Genomic DNA, 23,671 nt, shown 5'->3' on the forward strand with positions numbered 1-23,671 from the left:
TTAATCTTTTATGAACATTATAATGATTCTTCATCATCTATGTACTTCAAAATAAACTTTCTTTGGATGCACCGACTTGGCTGGACATGTTATCTTAAATTAGAACTGTGAAAGTTATAGATATGAACTAATTAATTGATATATGGGTTGCCCAATACTCTGTTGCTAAACTTTATATATTGTGGCCAACATAAGGGGTCCACACCTCTTTGGTAACCCATATCCCTCAAAATAGGGCATCTAGAAAGAGAGTGCTGGACCCTCCTTGGAGTATACACAAAAACAATCACAACACAGAAACCGCTGCACCATAGTGCCAGGGTGTCGGCATCTGTAATAGGCATCAAATTGTGCAGCAGCGTTGGGTGAAAGGACAGGAAATGCACTGTATCCCATAATTACAGTGCATTCTTGTCCTTTCACATGGGCATAGGGCGGCACCGCAGAAAGACTTGCAGTGCTGCCCTACGCCAGCATGTTGTAAATATGCCCCCAAAACCAACTTCTTTGTAACATTCCTTCTGTGGCAGTGTTAGCAGCAGACTGTGGAGAGGTTCCAATGTGGTTCTTTCTAATGTTGACTGGCGCCATAGCTCACTAATGACAACCTTCTCCTGTGGCGGTGACAGGCATGGACAGTAGATGATTAGATCAGGAAAAGTTGTGGTTTCTTGTGTTAGTAGGGCCAATGGTAGGGAATTTCACCAGCTGCCACATGGCATCAGACCTACAGACAACTCGTGTTTCTTACTCCATCGCGGTGTGGTCGCTCCCTATATCTGCAAAAACACAACAAAGTATTTATAGTCTCCAAGCAATCACTAAGATACTTTACAAATATGTATCCACTGTGTCATGCCCGTTCTGTGGGCCTAAAACTCCGGGGCATCGGATTATGCTGGTATCAAGTACTGCCTGTGGCCCCTGGGACGCCAAGAACCAGGTGGCATTGCAAGAACATGAAGATGCCTAGAACCTCCTTTTAAGGCTTCGATTTACAGGGGGGAGGGCGATGTAACAATCAAGGCTCCCAATCAGAAAGCCAATCATGAGTGACAGAGGGGGCACAGCAATACCAGGTGGGCACTAGTATTGTAGCACCACTCCCCTGTACCAGTCAGCTCTGAATGTTCAGCTGGAGTGGAAAAGTAGATGGATTGTTTCTGCACCAGTTACCCACCCATTTTCAGATAGAATTTCACCTGTTTATTTAATCTTTTAGCAGATAAAAATTGAAATGCTGCCACCAAAACATGAATCCAAGCCTCTTAAAGATTAACGAAGGTTTGGTAAAGTTGATGCAACTAAACAATTCTCATAGCCATTTTATTATTCACCATAGATGAATCTCTTGGTTAATACGCTATTGAGGCACAAGTACTTATCGTTCCACCACAATGCAAGGATCATTTCAATGCTCTATTTGGCTGAGCAGTAATCTCAAGGTAGTACTAGAAGGGTTGTGCAGGGACCTGGGTGAATGGGCTAAACTGGCCAGTGGCGTAATATTAGCACCCGCAGGGGGGCCCGGAGTTCCAGGGGCCCACATCTGCCGCAGACAATCCCACACTGTGCAGTGGCCAGCATCGTTCACGGAGTCTTGACTCGATTGGATGGCGGAGGAGGTCACCCCCATGTGATTTGAGGGGGCCCCTCCCCAAGTTACGCCACGGAACCTGGCATCTGGTTTGCCAAACAGTTCAGTTTTCTGCTAATTCACACTGCGAGTCTTGCTTGTTTCAGAATACTGTGGGTGCTTGGTTCGATTGCACAACCCCCACAGGTGGAATGGTGGAATGTGTGCTTGTACATCACGAAGAAAGGGGAGTAGGCCAGACAATTGATGGTTTCTGGAGATGTTAAGTCCTTTGCCTCGGGGATCTCTGGGGTCACTGAACAGCTTCGCAGGTACTGGGGTTGGACTCATGTATTTGAACTGAACACGAAAACCCTTGATATGCTGTGAAGAATACTGCCACAATAAGCCCATTTTAATCTTTCTGAATAGCATGGATCTTTACAACAGTGACTATATTTACAAATTTCAAGTGTATAAGAAGATGGACTCGCTTTTCCCCTTCGTATTGTTTTAGTTTCTTCCAGTTCAGATGTTTGCCTTACGAGTGGACAAGGAACGGAGGAAGTGGTAGGTTCCCCTCATAGGTAGGACTTCCTGTTCTCATCCAAGTGGTGGTAATCCATTATTTGTAGATGTCTTTTTGCACTTCAGGTGCATCTTTCTAGTATGTGTCCTTCTGGTTGGAGTGCCATTCTGATGGTTTCTTTTGTTAGCGTGGGCAGGTTGATAAACAGTGTATTTGGCATGGATCACTGCTCTACTTTGGTCCAGTCTTTGCATTCTCCTGGTATAAGTGGCTTGCTTTATACACACAGATTGCAATTAATGTTATTCTTGACCTACTGAATGAAGTAACTGTTTCGTAGGACTTGAATTTGTATATCTTTGAATTTAGCTTTTGTATACATGTAACAATAGGAATAAAGAACATTTCTTCATCAAGTCGTGCCAGGCTAATTTCCTGCCCATTAACAAAACATCTAGTCCCTTTTGTCCAGTTCTGTTTATACCCAACAGAGTTTTCTCTCTTTGGACTTTCAGCTAGCTCTTCATGGTAACATAGGACCAGCCTCATTATTGCTGGATTAACACTGCAGCAGAGAAGTTACCATATTTGAAGGACCCCTTGTGCAGCAGTTTGTGTATGATCAGTGTCAACACAACACTTCAAACAGTCCTCACATTTGTTGTTTCTGTAATGTATGACTTTGCTTATGTTTTACTAGTGTTGACGAGCCACTGAAACTCTTCCCACATTCATTACATGTATATGGCTTCTCTCCGGTGTGTGTTCGCCAATGTTCAGTGAGGGTAGAAGCCCTGTTGAAGCTCTTGCTGCATACATTACATATAAATGGTCTCTCTCCTGTGTGTATTTTGCAATGTCTCATAAATGTTGATGACTGAGTGAAACTCTTCCCACAGTCACTACATGTATACGGCTTCTCTCCTGTGTGTAAGCGTTTGTGTGACATTAGAGCACAGGAGTCAAAAAATCTCTTTCCACATTCACTGCAGGTCTGTGTTTTTTCTCCTGTGTGGCTTCGCTTATGTCTTACCAGTGCTGACGACACAGTGAAGCTTTTTCCACACTCACTACAATTATATGGCTTCTCTCCAGTGTGTGTTCGCATGTGTTTGACAAGGGTAGATGCGCGGTTGAAGTTTGACCCACACACATGGCATGTAAATGGTTTCTCTCCCGTATGTATTTTTATGTGACACCTAAGTATGGATGACTGAGAGAAATTCTTCCCACAATCACTACATGTGTACGGTTTTTCTCCAGTATGTAATTGCTGATGGCGGATGAGTGCTTGTGAGTGGCTAAATTTCCTTCCACAATGGTTACAAAAATATGGCTGCTCACCTGTGTGCACTCGCTGGTGCGAAATAAGAGTTGATGGATGATTGAAACGTTTCTCACACTCCCCACATGTATATGGCTTCTCTCCTTTATGTAAAGTTTGATGCCTTACCGATGCAGTTGATTGCTTGAAACGCTTGCCAAATTCAGTGCAAGCATATTGATTCTTACCAGTGTGGTTTTGCTTGTGTACACTTTCGGACTGATTTAAATGCTTCTCGCACTCTGCGTATGGTTTCTCCCCCTTGTGTACGGCCTGGTGTTTCATCAAGTCTGATGACTGGGGGAATCCCTTTTCACATTCTGCACTTATGAATGGTCTCTCCCCTGAATGTGTGAGCAGGTGTTTGAACAGAGTAGACGTGCGGCAGAAATTCTCCCCCGAGTGTTCACATTTATAGGGCCTTTTCCCTGTGTGTGTTTGGTCATGCCCGATATGATTAAATGAAGCACTGCAACTTATCCCACATTCATTGCATGCATATGGTTTGTCACCAGTGTGGGTTTGTTGGTGCCTTAACAGATTATCTGAGCACTGGAAAGATTGATCACATTCCATGCCGGAGTATGGCTTCTCTTCCCGGTGTATCTCTTGGTGCGCGAGTAGGGATGACGACGAACCCAAAGCCTGCCCGCAATCACTGCATATGAACATCTTTACTCCTCTGTTTAATCACAGTGTTGAAATGAAGTAAATCACTTTCCACATACACTATGTGGATAAATTGTTTCCAGCTTCCAATTTCTTGTCTTGCCCCGGTTATTGCAAGCAACTGAAAAGTTCCCAACTGACACGCGATCACACAGGCTTCAAGAGTTCAGCGCTCCAAGACTGATGCGTTCACTGATTCAGATGTGTGATACTTTTACTGTTGAGCATTCCTTTGATTTGTTGTTATGTTTGCTCTTGTAGAATCTTGTGTGACAACTTGTTGAAAGTATTCATGCTTAGCCTCGCTGAAGAATACCAGTCCGAGGAGAGGTTATGCTGTTCAATAAATGTTTTCAGATATTTAACTCATTCTTCAGCACTGAAGCGCATGTTTTGGACACCTCTGTGAAACTCTTACATCTCTGTTTGCAGCACAGGTGCTGCACTGCCAGTCATTGCGACAGGAATGAAACATATGCAATCATTCAGTGCACATCTATGCTTTCCCTTGATGTAAAGGCAGATTCCCTTTACCAGGTCCTCCTTGGTATTCGGTGGCAGATGCACGGTGCTTAACTGAATCCTTCAAGGCGCTTCTCAGTGAGGCTTCCACTGCTCGGACCACAGACCCTTAACAAGATTTCCACCTGTGCTGCAGCGTTTGAGAATAATCCATCTTCATAACCATTGCGGGACCTTTTTGATATCTACAGACATATCAGAAAAATTAATTAGTGAAACAATTAGGTCATAGTCCTCATTTGCATACAAAGTCTATCCATCATCATTTCATACTGAAAAGCAACAGGAGTTAAACATTACCCTAGTCCGTTCTACAATTATTTCTGTATCCTATTACATATATTATTATGTGTAACTTTCCACTGAACAGTTCAGAAGTTGTGTATTAAGTTAATCATTTAAATTATATTTATGTGGTTCATCTGTTGCAGAAAACATGGACATATTTTAGACACGCATGCATTTTACACTCTTGCATTTCCAAATAAATACTCCTTCATAAAAGACTATTTTAATTAATTTAATTGTTTTATAAGAACAGAGACTCACGCAGGACCTTTAAGAACAGGGAGCAAAGGCAGCACCCCTACAGCTAGCACCCTTTAGCTGATATGGGTGCAGAGTGGGAGAATTATAGGGCAAAGAGTGCACTAGAGACAGTGTAATGCCTCAGAAAAAAAACACTGGCACAAGTGGTGCACTAGAGAGATTGTGGTGCCCCGAGGAACCACTGGCACAAGTGGTGCACTAGAGAGATTGTGGTGCCCCGAGGAACCACTGGCACAAGTGGTGCACTAGAGAGATTGTGGTGCCCCAAGGAACCACTGGCACAAGTGGTGCACTAGAGACAGTGTGGTGCCCTGAGGATCCACTGGCACAAGTGGTGCACTAGAGAGATTGTGGTGCCCGAGGAACCACTGGCACAAGTGGTGCACTAGAGACAGTGTGGTGCATCCAGGATCCACTGGCATAAGTGGTGTACTAGAGACACTGTGGTGCCCCCACGAGCACAAACGGTGCACTAGAGACAGTTTGGTGCCCCCACAAACCATTGGCACAAGTGGTGCGTTAGAGACTGTGTGGTGCCCCCAGAAACCACGGAACAAGTGGTGCTTGAGAGAGGATGTGGTGCCCCCAGAAACCACAAGGCCTGTCTACTCTCCCTCACTCCGTGCCCTCCACCTCACCTGTCTCCTCTCTCTGTGGCCCCCTAACTCACCTGCATCCTCTCTCCTCCATGCCCCCCACCTCTCCTGTACCCTCTCTCCCCTCCACCTCACCTATCTCGTCTCTCCTCCCTCCGAGCTCTTCAACTCACCTGCCTCCTCTATGCCCCCCACCTCTCCTGTCTCCTCCCTCCGTGCCCTCCACCTCATCTGTCTTCTCTCTCCCGCCTTCCTCTCACCTGTCTCCTCGCTCCCCATGCCCTCCACCTCACCTGTCTCCTCCCTCTGTGCCCTCCACCTCACTGGTCTCCTCTCTCCTCCTCTGTCTCCTCCACTTCACCTGTCTCCGCTCTCCTCCCTCCCTCCCTCTCACCTATCGCCTCTGCCTCCCTTGCTCCTTGCCCTCCTCATCTGTCTCCTCTCTCCTCCCTCCGTGCCCTCCACCTCACCTGTCTCTTCCATCCTCCCTCTGTGCCCTCCACCTCACCAGTCTCCTCCCTCCTCCTCTGTGCCTTTCACCTCACCCTCTCCTGCCCTGTGCCCTCCACCTCACCTGTCCCCTCTCTGCTCCTTCTGTGCCCTCCACCTCACCTGTCTCCTCCCTCCTCCTCCGTGCCCTTCACCTCACCTGTCTTCTCCCTCCGTGCCCTCCACCTCACCCGTCTACTCCCTCCTACCCGTGCCCTCCACCTCACCTGCCTCCTCTCCTCCCTCGGTGCCCTCCACCTCACCTGTCTCCTCCCTCTGTGCCCTCCACCTCACTGGTCTCCTCTCTCCTCCTCTGTCTCCTCCACTTCACCTGTCTCCGTTCTCCTCCCTCCCTCCCTCTCACCTATCGCCTCTGCCTCCCTTGCTCCTTGCCCTCCTCACCTGTCTCCTCTCTCCTCCCTCCGTGCCCTCCACCTCACCTGTCTCTTCCATCCTCCCTCTGTGCCCTCCACCTCACCAGTCTCCTCCCTCCTCCTCTGTGCCTTTCACCTCACCCTCTCCTGCCCTGTGCCCTCCACCTCACCTGTCCCCTCTCTCCTCCTTCTGTGCCCTCCACCTCACCTGTCTCCTCCCTCCTCCTCCGTGCCCTTCACCTGTCTTCTCCCTCCGTGCCCTCCACCTCACCCGTCAACTCCCTCCTACCCGTGCCCTCCACCTCACCTGCCTCCTCTCCTCCCTCGGTGCCCTCCACCTCACCTGTCTCCTCCCTCTGTGCCCTCCACCTCACTGGTCTCCTCTCTCCTCCTCTGTCTCCTCCACTTCACCTGTCTCCTCCCTCCCCCCTCCTCACCTGTCTCCGCTCTCCTCCCTCTCACCTATCGCCTCTGCCTCCCTCGCTCCTTGCCCTCCTCACCTGTCACCTCTCTCCTCCCTCCGTGCCCTCCACCTCACCAGTCTCCTCCCTCCTCCTCTGTGCCCTCCACCTCACCTGTCTCCTCTCTCCCCCCTCCTCACCTGTCTCCTCTCTCCTCCCTCCGTGCCCTCCACCTCACCAGTCTCCTCCCTCCTCCTCTGTGCCCTCCACCTCACCTGTGTCCTCTCTCCGTGCCCTCCACCTCACCTGTCTCCTCTCCTCCCTCCGTGCCCTCCACCTCACCTGTCTCCTCCCTCCGTGCCCTCCACCTCACCTGTCTCCTCCCTCCACGCCCTCCACCTCACCTGTCTCCTCCCTCCACCTCACCTGTCTCCTCCCTCCGTGCCCTCCACCTCACCTGTCTCCTCCCTCCACCTCACCGGTCTCCTCCCTCCTCCCTCCGTGCCCTCCACCTCACCTGTCTCCTGCCTCCTCCCTCCGTGCCCTCCACCTCACCTGTCTCCTGCCTCCTCCCTCCGTGCCCCCACCTCACCTGTCTCCTCTCCTCCTTCCGTGCCCTCCACCTCACCTGTCTCCTCCCCTCCCTCCGTGCCCTCCACCTTACCTGTCTCCTCTCCTCCCTCCGTGCCCTCCACCTCACCTGTCTCCTCCTCCGTGCCCTCCACCTCACCTGTCTCCTCCTCCGTGCCCTTCACCTCACCTGTCTCCTCCCTCTGTGCCCTCCACCTCACCTGTCTCCTCTCCTTCCTCCGTGCCCTCCACCTCACCTGTCACCTCCCTCCGTGCCCTCCACCTCACCTGTCTCCTCTCTCCGTGCCCTCCACCTCACCTGTCTCCTCTCTCCGTGCCCTCCACCTCACCTGTCTCCTCCCTCCTCCCTCCGTGCCCTCCACCTCACCTGTCTCCTCCCTCTGTGCTCTCCACCTCACCTGTCTCCTCCCTCTGTGCCCTCCACCTCACCTGTCTCCTCCCTCTGTGCCCTTCACCTCACCTGTCTCCTATCTCTGTGCCCTCCACCTCACCTGTCTCCTGCCTCCGTGCCCTCCACCTCACCTGTCTCCTGCCTCCGTGCCCTCCACCTCACCCGTCTACTCTCTCCTACCCGTGCCCTCCACCTCACCTGCCTCCTCTCCTCCCTCGGTGCCCTCCACCTCACCTGTCTCCTCCCTCTGTGCCCTCCACCTCACTGGTCTCCTCTCTCCTCCTCTGTCTCCTCCACTTCACCTGTCTCCTCCCTCCCCCCTCCTCACCTGTCTCCTCCCTCCTCCTCCGTGCCCTTCACCTCACCTGTCTTCTCCCTCCGTGCCCTCCACCTCACCCGTCTACTCCCTCCTACCCGTGCCCTCCACCTCACCTGCCTCCTCTCCTCCCTCGGTGCCCTCCACCTCACCTGTCTCCTCCCTCTGTGCCCTTCACCTCACTGGTCTCCTCTCTCCTCCTCTGTCTCCTCCACTTCACCTGTCTCCGTTCTCCTCCCTCCCTCCCTCTCACCTATCGCCTCTGCCTCCCTTGCTCCTTGCCCTCCTCACCTGTCTCCTCTCTCCTCCCTCCGTGCCCTCCACCTCACCTGTCTCTTCCATCCTCCCTCTGTGCCCTCCACCTCACCAGTCTCCTCCCTCCTCCTCTGTGCCTTTCACCTCACCCTCTCCTGCCCTGTGCCCTCCACCTCACCTGTCCCCTCTCTCCTCCCTCCGTGCCCTCCACCTCACCAGTCTCCTCCCTCCTCCTCTGTGCCCTCCACCTCACCTGTCTCCTCCCTCCACCTCACCTGTCTCCTCCCTCCACCTCACCTGTCTCCTCCCTCCGTGCCCTCCACCTCACCTGTCTCCTCCCTCCACCTCACCTGTCTCCTGCCTCCGTGCCCTCCACCTCACCTGTCTCCTCCCTCCGTGCCCTCCACCTCACCTGTCTCCTCCCTCCGTGCCCTCCACCTCACCTGTCTCCTCCCTCCGTGCCCTCCACCTCACCTGTCTCCTCCCTCCACGCCCTCCACCTCACCTGTCTCCTCCCTCCACCTCACCTGTCTCCTCCCTCCTCCCTCCGTGCCCTCCACCTCACCTGTCTCCTCTCTCCCCCCTCCTCACCTGTCTCCTCTCTCCTCCTTCCGTGCCCTCCACCTCACCTGTGTCCTCTCCTCCCTCCGTGCCCTCCACCTCACCTGTCTCCTCCCTCCGTGCCCTCCACCTCACTGGTCTCCTCTCTCCTCCTCTGTCTCCTCCACTTCACCTGTCTCCTCCCTCCCCCATCCTCACCTGTCTCCGCTCTCCTCCCTCTCACCTATCGCCTCTGCCTCCCTCGCTCCTTGCCCTCCTCACCTGTCACCTCTCTCCTCCCTCCGTGCCCTCCACCTCACCAGTCTCCTCCCTCCTCCTCTGTGCCCTCCACCTCACCTGTCTCCTCTCTCCCCCCTCCTCACCTGTCTCCTCTCTCCTCCCTCCGTGCCCTCCACCTCACCAGTCTCCTCCCTCCTCCTCTGTGCCCTCCACCTCACCTGTGTCCTCTCTCCGTGCCCTCCACCTCACCTGTCTCCTCTCCTCCCTCCGTGCCCTCCACCTCACCTGTCTCCTCCCTCCGTGCCCTCCACCTCACCTGTCTCCTCCCTCCACGCCCTCCACCTCACCTGTCTCCTCCCTCCACCTCACCTGTCTCCTCCCTCCTCCTCTGTGCCCTCCACCTCACCTGTCTCCTCTCTCCCCCCTCCTCACCTGTCTCCTCTCTCCTCCCTCCGTGCCCTCCACCTCACCAGTCTCCTCTCTCCTCCCTCCGTGCCCTCCACCTCACCAGTCTCCTCCCTCCTCCTCTGTGCCCTCCACCTCACCTGTGTCCTCTCTCCGTGCCCTCCACCTCACCTGTCTCCTCTCCTCCCTCCGTGCCCTCCACCTCACCTGTCTCCTCCCTCCACGCCCTCCACCTCACCTGTCTCCTCCCTCCACGCCCTCCACCTCACCTGTCTCCTCCCTCCACCTCACCTGTCTCCTCCCTCCACCTCACCTGTCTCCTCCCTCCGTGCCCTCCACCTCACCTGTCTCCTCCCTCCACCTCACCTGTCTCCTCCCTCCTCCCTCCGTGCCCTCCACCTCACCTGTCTCCTGCCTCCTCCCTCCGTGCCCTCCACCTCACCTGTCTCCTGCCTCCTCCCTCCGTGCCCCCACCTCACCTGTCTCCTCCCTCCGTGGCCCCACCTCACCTGTCTCCTCTCCTCCCTCCGTGCCCTCCACCTCACCTGTCTCCTCCCTCCGTGCCCTTCACCTCACCTGTCTCCTATCTCTGTGCCCCCACCTCACCTGTCTCCTCTCCTCCCTCCGTGCCCTCCACCTCACCTGTCTCCTCCCTCCGTGCCCTTCACCTCACCTGTCTCCTATCTCTGTGCCCTCCACCTCACCTGTCTCCTGCCTCCGTGCCCTCCACCTCACCTGTCTCCTCCCTCCGTGCCCTCCACCTCACCTGTCTCCTCCCTCCGTGCCCTCCACCTCACCTGTCTCCTCCCTCCGTGCCCTCCATCTCACCTGTCTCCTCCCTCCGTGCCCTCCACCTCACCTGTCTCCTCCCTCCACGCCCTCCACCTCACCTGTCTCCTCCCTCCACCTCACCTGTCTCCTCCCTCCACCTCTGTGCCCTCCACCTCACCTGTCTCCTCTCTCCCCCCTCCTCACCTGTCTCCTCTCTCCTCCCTCCGTGCCCTCCACCTCACCAGTCTCCTCCCTCCTCCTCTGTGCCCTCCACCTCACCTGTGTCCTCTCTCCGTGCCCTCCACCTCACCTGTCTCCTCTCCTCCCTCCGTGCCCTCCACCTCACCTGTCTCCGCCCTCCGTGCCCTCCACCTCACCTGTCTCCTCCCTCCACGCCCTCCACCTCACCTGTCTCCTCCCTCCACCTCACCTGTCTCCTCCCTCCTCCTCTGTGCCCTCCACCTCACCTGTCTCCTCTCTCCCCCCTCCTCACCTGTCTCCTCTCTCCTCCCTCCGTGCCCTCCACCTCACCAGTCTCCTCCCTCCTCCTCTGTGCCCTCCACCTCACCAGTCTCCTCCCTCCTCCTCTGTGCCCTCCACCTCACCTGTGTCCTCTCTCCGTGCCCTCCACCTCACCTGTCTCCTCTCCTCCCTCCGTGCCCTCCACCTCACCTGTCTCCTCCCTCCAGGCCCTCCACCTCACCTGTCTCCTCCCTCCACGCCCTCCACCTCACCTGTCTCCTCCCTCCACCTCACCTGTCTCCTCCCTCCACCTCACCTGTCTCCTCCCTCCGTGCCCTCCACCTCACCTGTCTCCTCCCTCCACCTCACCTGTCTCCTCCCTCCTCCCTCCGTGCCCTCCACCTCACCTGTCTCCTGCCTCCTCCCTCCGTGCCCTCCACCTCACCTGTCTCCTGCCTCCTCCCTCCGTGCCCCCACCTCACCTGTCTCCTCCCTCCGTGCCCCCACCTCACCTGTCTCCTCTCCTCCCTCCGTGCCCTCCACCTCACCTGTCTCCTCCCTCCGTGCCCTTCACCTCACCTGTCTCCTATCTCTGTGCCCCCACCTCACCTGTCTCCTCTCCTCCCTCCGTGCCCTCCACCTCACCTGTCTCCTCCCTCCGTGCCCTCCACCTCACCTGTCTCCTGCCTCTGTGCCCTCCACCTCACCTGTCTCCTGCCTCCGTGCCCTCCACCTCACCTGTCTCCTCCCTCCGTGCCCTCCACCTCACCTGTCTCCTCCCTCCGTGCCCTCCACCTCACCTGTCTCCTCCCTCCGTGCCCTCCACCTCACCTGTCTCCTCCCTCCGTGCCCTCCACCTCACCTGTCTCCTCCCTCCGTGCCCTCCACCTCACCTGTCTCCTCCCTCCACGCCCTCCACCTCACCTGTCTCCTCCCTCCACCTCACCTGTCTCCTCCCTCCTCCTCTGTGCCCTCCACCTCACCTGTCTCCTCTCTCCCCCCTCCTCACCTGTCTCCTCTCTCCTCCCTCCGTGCCCTCCACCTCACCAGTCTCCTCCCTCCTCCTCTGTGCCCTCCACCTCACCTGTGTCCTCTCTCCGTGCCCTCCACCTCACCTGTCTCCTCTCCTCCCTCCGTGCCCTCCACCTCACCTGTCTCCTCCCTCCGTGCCCTCCACCTCACCTGTCTCCTCCCTCCACCTCACCTGTCTCCTCCCTCCACCTCACCTGTCTCCTCCCTCCACCTCACCTGTCTCCTCCCTCCACGCCCTCCACCTCACCTGTCTCCTCCCTCCACCTCACCTGTCTCCTCCCTCCGTGCCCTCCACCTCACCTGTCTCCTCCCTCCACCTCACCTGTCTCCTCCCTCCTCCCTCCGTGCCCTCCACCTCACCTGTCTCCTGCCTCCTCCCTCCGTGCCCTCCACCTCACCTGTCTCCTGCCTCCTCCCTCCGTGCCCCCACCTCACCTGTCTCCTCCCTCCGTGCCCCCACCTCACCTGTCTCCTCTCCTCCCTCCGTGCCCTCCACCTCACCTGTCTCCTCCCTCCGTGCCCTTCACCTCACCTGTCTCCTCCCTCCGTGCCCTTCACCTCACCTGTCTCCTATCTCCGTGCCCTCCACCTCACCTGTCTCCTCCCTCCGTGCCCTCCACCTCACCTGTCTCCTCTCCTCCGTGCCCTCCACCTCACCTGTCTCCTCCCTCCGTGCCCTCCACCTCACCTGTCTCCTCCCTCCGTGCCCTCCACCTCACCTGTCTCCTCCCTCCGTGCCCTCCACCTCACCTGTCTCCTCCCTCCGTGCCCTCCACCTCACCTGTCTCCTCCCTCCGTGCCCCCACCTCACCTGTCTCCTCCCTCCGTGCCCCCACCTCACCTGTCTCCTCCCTCCGTGCCCCCACCTCACCTGTCTCCTCTCCTCCCTCCGTGCCCTCCACCTCACCTGTCTCCTCCCTCCGTGCCCTTCACCTCACCTGTCTCCTATCTCTGTGCCCTCCACCTCACCTGTCTCCTCCCTCCGTGCCCTCCACCTCACCTGTCTCCTCTCCTCCGTGCCCTGCACCTCACCTGTCTCCTCCCTCCGTGCCCTCCACCTCACCTGTCTCCTCCCTCCGTGCCCTCCACCTCACCTGTCTCCTCCCTCCGTGCCCCCACCTCACCTGTCTCCTCTCCTCCCTCCACGCCCTCCACTTCACCTGTCTCCTCCCTCCACGCCCTCCACCTCACCTGTCTCCTCCCTCCACCTCACCTGTCTCCTCCCTCCACCTCACCTGTCTCCTCCCTCCGTGCCCTCCACCTCACCTGTGTCCTCCCTCCACCTCACCTGTCTCCTCCCTCCTCCCTCCGTGCCCTCCACCTCACCTGTCTCCTGCCTCCTCCCTCCGTGCCCTCCACCTCACCTGTCTCCTGCCTCCTCCCTCCGTGCCCCCACCTCACCTGTCTCCTCCCTCCGTGCCCCCACCTCACCTGTCTCCTCTCCTCCCTCCGTGCCCTCCACCTCACCTGTCTCCTCCCTCCGTGCCCTTCACCTCACCTGTCTCCTATCTCTGTGCCCCCACCTCACCTGTCTCCTCTCCTCCCTCCGTGCCCTCCACCTCACCTGTCTCCTCCCTCCGTGCCCTTCACCTCACCTGTCTCCTATCTCTGTGCCCTCCACCTCACCTGTCTCCTGCCTCCTCCCTCCGTGCCCCCACCTCACCTGTCTCCTCCCTCCACCTCACCTGTCTCCTCCCTCCACCTCACCTGTCTCCTCCCTCCACGCCCTCCACCTCACCTGTCTCCTCCCTCCGTGCCCTCCACCTCACCTGTCTCCTCCCTCCGTGCCCTTCACCTCACCTGTCTCCTATCTCTGTGCCCTCCACCTCACCTGTCTCCTGCCTCCGTGCCCTCCACCTCACCTGTCTCCTCCCTCCGTGCCCTCCACCTCACCTGTCTCCTCCCTCCGTGCCCTCCACCTCACCTGTCTCCTCCCTCCGTGCCCTTCACCTCACCTGTCTCCTATCTCTGTGCCCTCCACCTCACCTGTCTCCTCCCTCCGTGCCCTCCACCTCACCTGTCTCCTATCTCTGTGCCCTCCACCTCACCTGTCTCCTCCCTCCGTGCCCTTCACCTCACCTGTCTCCTCCCTCCGTGCCCTCCACCTCACCTGTCTCCTGCCTCCGTGCCCTCCACCTCACCTGTCTCCTCCCTCCACCTCACCTGTCTCCTCCCTCCTCCTCTGTGCCCTCCACCTCACCTGTCTCCTCTCTCCCCCCTCCTCACCTGTCTCCTCTCTCCTCCCTCCGTGCCCTCCACCTCACCTGTCTCCTCTCCTCCCTCCGTGCCCTCCACCTCACCTGTCTCCTCCCTCCGTGCCCTTCACCTCACCTGTCTCCTGCCTCCGTGCCCTCTACCTCACCTGTCTCCTGCCTCCGTGCCCTCCACCTCACCTGTCTCCTCCCTCCGTGCCCTCCACCTCACCTGTCTCCTCCCTCCACGCCCTCCACCTCACCTGTCTCCTCCCTCCACCTCACCTGTCTCCTCCCTCCACCTCACCTGTCTCCTCCCTCCACGCCCTCCACCTCACCTGTCTCCTCCCTCCGTGCCCTCCACCTCACCTGTCTCCTGCCTCCTCCCTCCGTGCCCCCACCTCACCTGTCTCCTCCCTCCACCTCACCTCCCTCCGTGCCCTCCACCTTACCTGTCTCCTCTCCTCCCTCCGTGCCCTCCACCTCACCTGTCTCCTGCCTCCTCCCTCCGTGCCCCCACCTCACCTGTCTCCTCCCTCCACCTCACCTCCCTCCGTGCCCTCCACCTCACCTGTCTCCTCCCTCCACCTCACCTGTCTCCTCCCTCCACCTCACCTGTCTCCTCCCTCCACCTCACCTGTCTCCTCCCTCCGTGCCCTCCACCTCACCTGTCTCCTCCCTCCACCTCACCTGTCTCCTGCCTCCGTGCCCTCCACCTCACCAGTCTCCTCCCTCCGTGCCCTCCACCTCACCTGTCTCCTCCCTCCGTGCCCCCACCTCACCTGTCTCCTCCCTCCGTGCCCTCCACCTCACCTGTCTCCTCCCTCCGTGCCCGTCACCTCACCTGTCTCCTATCTCCGTGCCCTCCACCTCACCTGTCTCCTCCCTCCACGCCCTCCACCTCACCTGTCTCCTCCCTCCACCTCACCTGTCTCCTCCCTCCACGCCCTCCACCTCACCTGTCTCCTCCCTCCGTGCCCTCCACCTCACCTGTCTCCTGCCTCCTCCCTCCGTGCCCCCACCTCACCTGTCTCCTCCCTCCACCTCACCTCCCTCCGTGCCCTCCACCTTACCTGTCTCCTCTCCTCCCTCCGTGCCCTCCACCTCACCTGTCTCCTGCCTCCTCCCTCCGTGCCCCCACCTCACCTGTCTCCTGCCTCCTCCCTCCGTGCCCCCACCTCACCTGTCTCCTCCCTCCACCTCACCTCCCTCCGTGCCCTCCACCTCACCTGTCTCCTCCCTCCACCTCACCTGTCTCCTCCCTCCGTGCCCTCCACCTCACCTGTCTCCTCCCTCCACCTCACCGGTCTCCTCCCTCCGTGCCCCCACCTCACCTGTCTCCTCTCCTCCCTCCACCTCACCTGTCTCCTCCCTCCTCCTCTGTGCCCTTCACCTCACCTGTCTCCTCTCCTCCCTCCGTGCCCTCCACCTCACCTGTCTCCTGCCTACGTGCACTCCACCTCTCCTCCCTCCTCCCTCCGTGCCCTCCACCTCACCAGTCTCCTCCCTCCGTGCCCTCCACCTCACCTGTCTCCTCCCTCCGTGCCCTCCACCTCACCTGTCTCCTCCTCCGTGCCCTCCACCTCACCTGTCTCCTGCCTCCGTGCCCTCCACCTCTCCTCCCTCCTCCCTCCGTGCCCTCCACCTCACCTGTCTCCTCCCTCCGTGCCCTCCACCTCACCTGTCTCCTGCCTCCGTGCCCTCCACCTCACCTGTCTCCTGCCTCCGTGCCCTCCACCTCACCTGTCTCCTCCCTCCGTGCCCTCCACCTCACCTGTCTCCTCCCTCCACGCCCTCCACCTCACCTGTCTCCTCCCTCCACGCCCTCCACCTCACCTGTCTCCTCCCTCCACCTCACCTGTCTCCTCCCTCCACCTCACCTGTCTCCTCCCTCCACCTCACCTGTCTCCTCCCTCCGTGCCCTCCACCTCACCTGTCTCCTGCCTCCTCCCTCCGTGCCCCCACCTCACCTGTCTCCTCCCTCCACCTCACCTCCCTCCGTGCCCTCCACCTTACCTGTCTCCTCTCCTCCCTCCGTGCCCTCCACCTCACCTGTCTCCTGCCTCCTCCCTCCGTGCCCCCACCTCACCTGTCTCCTCCCTCCACCTCACCTCCCTCCGTGCCCTCCACCTCACCTGTCTCCTCCCTCCACCTCACCTGTCTCCTGCCTCCGTGCCCTCCACCTCACCTGTCTCCTCCCTCCGTGCCCTCCACCTCACCTGTCTCCTCCCTCCGTGCCCCCACCTCACCTGTCTCCTCTCCTCCCTCCACCTCACCTGTCTCCTCCCTCCTCCTCTGTGCCCTTCACCTCACCTGTCTCCTCTCCTCCCTCCGTGCCCTCCACCTCACCTGTCTCCTGCCTCCGTGCCCTCCACCTCTCCTCCCTCCTCCCTCCGTGCCCTCCACCTCACCAGTCTCCTCCCTCCGTGCCCTCCACCTCACCTGTCTCCTCCCTCCGTGCCCTCCACCTCACCTGTCTCCTCCCTCCGTGCCCTCCACCTCACCTGTCTCCTGCCTCCGTGCCCTCCACCTCTCCTCCCTCCTCCCTCCGTGCCCTCCACCTCACCTGTCTCCTGCCTCCGTGCCCTCCACCTCACCTGTCTCCTCCCTCCGTGCCCTCCACCTCACCTGTCTCCTCCCTCCGTGCCCCCACCTCACCTGTCTCCTCCCTCCGTGCCCTCCACCTCACCTGTCTCCTCCCTCCGTGCCCTTCACCTCACCTGTCTCCTATCTCCGTGCCCTCCACCTCACCTGTCTCCTCCCTCCACGCCCTCCACCTCACCTGTCTCCTCCCTCCACCTCACCTGTCTCCTCCCTCCACCTCACCTGTCTCCTCCCTCCACGCCCTCCACCTCACCTGTCTCCTCCCTCCGTGCCCTCCACCTCACCTGTCTCCTGCCTCCTCCCTCCGTGCCCCCACCTCACCTGTCTCCTCCCTCCACCTCACCTCCCTCCGTGCCCTCCACCTTACCTGTCTCCTCCCTCCACCTCACCTGTCTCCTCCCTCCACGCCCTCCACCTCACCTGTCTCCTCCCTCCACCTCACCTGTCTCCTCCCTCCACCTCACCTGTCTCCTCTCCTGCCTCCACCTCACCTGTCTCCTCCCTCCGTGCCCTCCACCTCACCTGTCTCCTCCCTCCGTGCCCTCCACCTCACCTGTCTCCTCCCTCCGTGCCCTCCACCTCACCTGTCTCCTCCCTCCGTGCCCCCACCTCACCTGTCTCCTCCCTCCGTGCCCTCCACCTCACCTGTCTCCTCCCTCCTCCTCTGTGCCCTCCACCTCACCTGTCTCCTCCCTCCGTGCCCCCACCTCACCTGTCTCCTCCCTCCGTGCCCTCCACCTCACCTGTCTCCTCCCTCCGTGCCCTCCACCTCACCTGTCTCCTCCCTCCGTGCCCTCCACCTCACCTGTCTCCTCCCTCCGTGCCCTCCACCTCACCTGTCTCCTCCCTCCTCCCTCTGTGCCCTCCACCTCACCTGTCTCCTCCCTCCGTGCCCTCCACCTCACCTGTCTCCTCTCCTGCCTCCACCTCACCTGTCTCCTCCCTCCGTGCCCTCCACCTCACCTGTCTCCTCCCTCCGTGCCCTCCACCTCACCTGTCTCCTCCCTCCGTGCCCTCCACCTCACCTGTCTCCTCCCTCCTCCTCTGTGCCCTCCACCTCACCTGTCTCCTCCCTCCGTGCCCCCACCTCACCTGTCTCCTCCCTCCGTGCCCCCACCTCACCTGTCTCCTCCCTCCGTGCCCTCCACCTCACCTGTCTCCTCCCTCCGTGCCCTCCACCTCACCTGTCTCCTGCCTCCGTGCCCTCCACCTCACCTGTCTCCTGCCTCCTCCCTCCGTGCCCTCCACCTCACCTGTCTCCTCCCTCCGTGCCCTCCACCTCACCTGTCTCCTCCCTCCGTGCCCCCACCTCACCTGTCTCCTCTCCTCCCTCCGTGCCCTCCACCTCACCTGTCTCCTCCCTCCGTGCCCTTCACCTCACCTGTCTCCTATCTCTGTGCCCTCCACCTCACCTGTCTCCTCCCTCCGTGCCCCCACCTCACCTGTCTCCTCCTCCGTGCCCTCCACCTCACCTGTCTCCTCCTCCGTGCCCTCCACCTCACCTGTCTCCTCCCTCCGTGCCCCCACCTCACCTGTCTCCTCCCTCCGTGCCCCCACCTCACCTGTCTCCTCCCTCCGTGCCCTCCACCTCACCTGTCTCCTCCCTCCGTGCCCTCCACCTCACCTGTCTCCTCCCTCCGTGCCCTCCACCTCACCTGTCTCCTCCCTCCGTGCCCCCACCTCACCTGTCTCCTCCCTCCGTGCCCTCCACCTCACCTGTCTCCTGCCTCCGTGCCCTCCACCTCACCTGTCTCCTGCCTCCGTGCCCTCCACCTCACCTGTCTCCTCCCTCCTCCTCTGTGCCCTCCACCTCACCTGTCTCCTCCCTCCGTGCCTCCACCTCACCTGTCTCCTCCCTCCGTGCCTCCACCTCACCTGTCTCCTCCCTCTGTGCCCTTCACCTCACCTGTCACCTCCCTCCGTGCCCTCCACCTCACCTGTCTCCTCCCTCCTCCCTCCGTGCCCTCCACCTCACTTGTCTCCTCTCCTCCCTCCGTGCCCTCCACCTCACCTGTCTCCTCCCTCTGTGCCCTCCACCTCACCTGTCTCCTCCCTCCACCTCACCTGTCTCCTCCCTCCTCCTCTGTGCCCTCCACCTCACCTGTCTCCTCTCTCCTCCCTCCGTGCCCTCCACCTCACCTGTCTCCTCCCTCCTCCCTCCGTGCCCTCCACCTCACTTGTCTCCTCTCCTCCCTCCGTGCCCTCCACCTCACCTGTCTCCTCCCTCCACCTCACCTGTCTCCTCCCTCCTCCTCTGTGCCCTCCACCTCACCTGTCTCCTCTCTCCTCCCTCCGTGCCCTCCACCTCACCTGTCTCCTCCCTCCTCCCTCCGTGCCCTCCACCTCACTTGTCTCCTCCCTCCACGCCCTCCACCTCACCTGCCTCCTCCCTCCGTGCCCTCCACCTCACCTGTCTCCTCTCTCCTCCCTCCGTGCCCTTCACCTCACCTGTCTCCTCCCTCCTCCCTCCGTGCCCTCCACCTCACTTGTCTCCTCTCCTCCCTCCGTGCCCTCCACCTCACCTGTCTCCTCCCTCCACCTCACCTGTCTCCTCCCTCCGTGCCCCCACCTCACCTGTCTCCTCTCCTCCCTCCACCTCACCTGTCTCCTCCCTCCTCCTCTGTGCCCTTCACCTCACCTGTCTCCTCTCCTCCCTCCGTGCCCTCCACCTCACCTGTCTCCTGCCTCCGTGCCCTCCACCTCTCCTCCCTCCTCCCTCCGTGCCCTCCACCTCACCAGTCTCCTCCCTCCGTGCCCTCCACCTCACCTGTCTCCTCCCTCCGTGCCCTCCACCTCACCTGTCTCCTCCTCCGTGCCCTCCACCTCACCTGTCTCCTGCCTCCGTGCCCTCCACCTCTCCTCCCTCCTCCCTCCGTGCCCTCCACCTCACCTGTCTCCTCCCTCCGTGCCCTCCACCTCACCTGTCTCCTGCCTCCGTGCCCTCCACCTCACCTGTCTCCTGCCTCCGTGCCCTCCACCTCACCTGTCTCCTCCCTCCGTGCCCTCCACCTCACCTGTCTCCTCCCTCCACGCCCTCCACCTCACCTGTCTCCTCCCTCCACGCCCTCCACCTCACCTGTCTCCTCCCTCCACCTCACCTGTCTCCTCCCTCCACGCCCTCCACCTCACCTGTCTCCTCCCTCCGTGCCCTCCACCTCACCTGTCTCCTGCCTCCTCCCTCCGTGCCCCCACCTCACCTGTCTCCTCCCTCCACCTCACCTCCCTCCGTGCCCTCCACCTTACCTATCTCCTCTCCTCCCTCCATGCCCTCCACCTCACCTGTCTCCTGCCTCCTCCCTCCGTGCCCCCACCTCACCTGTCTCCTCCCTCCACCTCACCTCCCTCCGTGCCCTCCACCTCACCTGTCTCCTGCCTCCGTGCCCTCCACCTCACCTGTCTCCTCCCTCCGTGCCCTCCACCTCACCTGTCTCCTCCCTCCGTGCCCCCACCTCACCTGTCTCCTCTCCTCCCTCCACCTCACCTGTCTCCTCCCTCCTCCTCTGTGCCCTTCACCTCACCTGTCTCCTCTCCTCCCTCCGTGCCCTCCACCTCACCTGTCTCCTGCCTCCGTGCCCTCCACCTCTCCTCCCTCCTCCCTCCGTGCCCTCCACCTCACCAGTCTCCTCCCTCCGTGCCCTCCACCTCACCTGTCTCCTCCCTCCGTGCCCTCCACCTCACCTGTCTCCTCCTCCGTGCCCTCCACCTCACCTGTCTCCTGCCTCCGTGCCCTCCACCTCTCCTCCCTCCGTGCCCTCCACCTCACCTGTCTCCTGCCTCCGTGCCCTCCACCTCACCTGTCTCCTCCCTCCGTGCCCTCCACCTCACCTGTCTCCTCCCTCCGTGCCCCCACCTCACCTGTCTCCTCCCTCCGTGCCCTCCACCTCACCTGTCTCCTCCCTCCGTGCCATTCACCTCACCTGTCTCCTATCTCCGTGCCCTCCACCTCACCTGTCTCCTCCCTCCACGCCCTCCACCTCACCTGTCTCCTCCCTCCACCTCACCTGTCTCCTCCCTCCACGCCCTCCACCTCACCTGTCTCCTCCCTCCGTGCCCTCCACCTCACCTGTCTCCTGCCTCCTCCCTCCGTGCCCCCACCTCACCTGTCTCCTCCCTCCACCTCACCTCCCTCCGTGCCCTCCACCTTACCTGTCTCCTCTCCTCCCTCCGTGCCCTCCACCTCACCTGTCTCCTGCCTCCTCCCTCCGTGCCCCCACCTCACCTGTCTCCTCCCTCCACCTCACCTCCCTCCGTGCCCTCCACCTCACCTGTCTCCTCCCTCCACCTCACCTGTCTCCTCCCTCCACCTCACCTGTCTCCTCCCTCCACCTCACCTGTCTCCTCCCTCCGTGCCCTCCACCTCACCTGTCTCCTCCCTCCACCTCACCTGTCTCCTCCCTCCACCTCACCTGTCTCCTCCCTCCGTGCCCCCACCTCACCTGTCTCCTCTCCTCCCTCCACCTCACCTGTCTCCTCCCTCCTCCTCTGTGCCCTCCACCTCACCTGTCTCCTCTCCTCCCTCCGTGCCCTCCACCTCACCTGTCTCCTGTCTCCGTGCCCTCCACCTCTCCTCCCTCCTCCCTCCGTGCCCTCCACCTCACCTGTCTCCTCCTCCACCTCACCTGTCTCCTCCCTCCATCTCACCTGTCTCCTCCCTCCATCTCACCTGTCTCCTCCCTCCACCTCACCTGTCTCCTCTCCTCCCTCCACCTCACCTGTCTCCTCCCTCCTCCTCTGTGCCCTTCACCTCACCTGTCTCCTCTCCTCCCTCCGTGCCCTCCACCTCACCTGTCTCCTCTCCTCCCTCCGTGCCCTCCACCTCACCTGTCTCCTCCCTCTGTGCCCTCCACCTCACCTGTCTCCTGCCTCCGTGCCCTCCACCTCTCCTCCCTCCGTGCCCTCCACCTCACCTGTCTCCTCCCTCCTCCCTCCGTGCCCCCACCTCACCTGTCTCCTCTCCTCCCTCCGTGCCCTCCACCTCACCTGTCTCCTCCCTCCGTGCCCTCCACCTCACCTGTCTCCTCCCTCCGTGCCCTCCACCTCACCTGTCTCCTGCCTCCTCCCTCCGTGCCCCCACCTCACCTGTCTCCTCCCTCCGTGCCCCCACCTCACCTGTCTCCTCTCCTCCCTCCGTGCCCCCACCTCACCTGTCTCCTCCCTCCGTGCCCTTCACCTCACCTGTCTCCTATCTCCGTGCCCTCCACCTCACCTGTCTCCTCCCTCCGTGCCCTCCACCTCACCTGTCTCCTCTCCTCCGTGCCCTCCACCTCACCTGTCTCCTGCCTCCGTGCCCTCCACCTCACCTGTCTCCTGCCTCCTCCCTCCGTGCCCCCACCTCACCTGTCTCCTCCCTCCGTGCCCCCACCTCACCTGTCTCCTCTCCTCCCTCCGTGCCCCCACCTCACCTGTCTCCTCTCCTCCGTGCCCTCCACCTCACCTGTCTCGTCCCTCCGTGCCCTCCACCTCACCTGTCTCCTGCCTCCTCCCTCCGTGCCCCCACCTCACCTGTCTCCTCCCTCCGTGCCCCCACCTCACCTGTCTCCTCTCCTCCCTCCGTGCCCCCACCTCACCTGTCTCCTCCCTCCGTGCCCTTCACCTCACCTGTCTACTATCTCCGTGCCCTCCACCTCACCTGTCTCCTCCCTCCGTGCCCTCCACCTCACCTGTCTCCTCTCCTCCGTGCCCTCCACCTCACCTGTCTCCTCCCTCCGTGCCCCCACCTCACCTGTCTCCTCTCCTCCCTCCGTGCCCTCCACCTCACCTGTCTCCTCCCTCCGTGCCCTCCACCTCACCTGTCTCCTGCCTCCTCCCTCCGTGCCCTCCACCTCACCTGTCTCCTCTCCTCCGTGCCCTCCACCTCACCTGTCTCCTCCCTCCGTGCCCTCCACCTCACCTGTCTCCTCCCTTCGTGCCCCCACCTCACCTGTCTCCTCCCTCCGTGCCCCCACCTCACCTGTCTCCTCTCCTCCCTCCGTGCCCTCCACCTCACCTGTCTCCTCCCTCCGTGCCCTCCACCTCACCTGTCTCCTGCCTCCGTGCCACTCCACCTCACCTGTCTCCTCCCTCCGTGCCCTCCACCTCACCTGTCTCCTCCCTCCGTGCCCTCCACCTCACCTGTCTCCTCTCCTCCCTCCGTGCCCTCCACCTCACCTGTCTCCTCCCTCCGTGCCCTCCACCTCACCTGTCTCCTCCTCCGTGCACTCCACCTCACCAGTCTCCTCCCTTCTCCTCTGTGCCCTCCACCTCACCTCCACCTCACCTGTCTCCTCCTCCGTGCCCTCCACCTCACCTGTCTCTTCCCTCCGTGCCCTCCACCTCACCTGTCTCCTCCCTCCGTGCCCTCCACCTCACCTGTCTCCTCCCTCTGTGCCCTCCACCTCACCTGTCTCCTCCCTCTGTGCCCTCCACCTCACCTGTCTCCTCTCCTCCCTCCGTGCCCTCCACCTCACCTGCCTCCGTGCCCTCCACCTCACCTGCCTCCTGCCTCCGTGCCCTCCACCTCACCTGTCTCCTGCCTCCGTGCCCTCCACCTCACCTGTCTCCTCCCTCCACCTCACTTGTCTCCTGCCTCCGTGCCCTCCACCTCACCTGTCTCCTCCCTCCGTGCCCTCCACCTCACCTGTCTCCTCTCCTCCGTGCCCTCCACCTCACCTGTCTCCTCCCTCCGTGCCCCCACCTCACCTGTCTCCTCTCCTCCCTCCGTGCCCTCCACCTCACCTGTCTCCTCCCTCCGTGCCCTCCACCTCACCTGTCTCCTGCCTCCTCCCTCCGTGCCCTCCACCTCACCTGTCTCCTGCCTCCTCCCTCCGTGCCCTCCACCTCACCTGTCTCCTCCCTCCGTGCCCC

The 23,671-nt window shown here is 60.8% G+C and overlaps 1 protein-coding gene across 1 annotated transcript in view; it reads right to left on the reverse strand.

Moving 5' to 3' along the window:
* Positions 1–1,309: 1,309 nt before the first annotated feature.
* The window catches only part of LOC138293786 (zinc finger protein 271-like), a 70,737-nt gene continuing 48,375 nt past the window's right edge, over positions 1,310–23,671 (reverse strand). Inside the window, exon 2 of the mRNA XM_069233126.1 lies at positions 1,310–4,805. Within this exon, the coding sequence (XP_069089227.1) occupies positions 2,758–4,101 (1,344 nt within the window). The 5' untranslated portion in view covers positions 4,102–4,805 and the 3' untranslated portion in view covers positions 1,310–2,757. The remainder of the gene's footprint in view (positions 4,806–23,671) is intronic.

This window comes from Pleurodeles waltl, chromosome 4_2, assembly GCF_031143425.1.
Source record: "Pleurodeles waltl isolate 20211129_DDA chromosome 4_2, aPleWal1.hap1.20221129, whole genome shotgun sequence".
In the NCBI taxonomy this organism is placed as follows: domain Eukaryota; kingdom Metazoa; phylum Chordata; class Amphibia; order Caudata; family Salamandridae; genus Pleurodeles; species Pleurodeles waltl.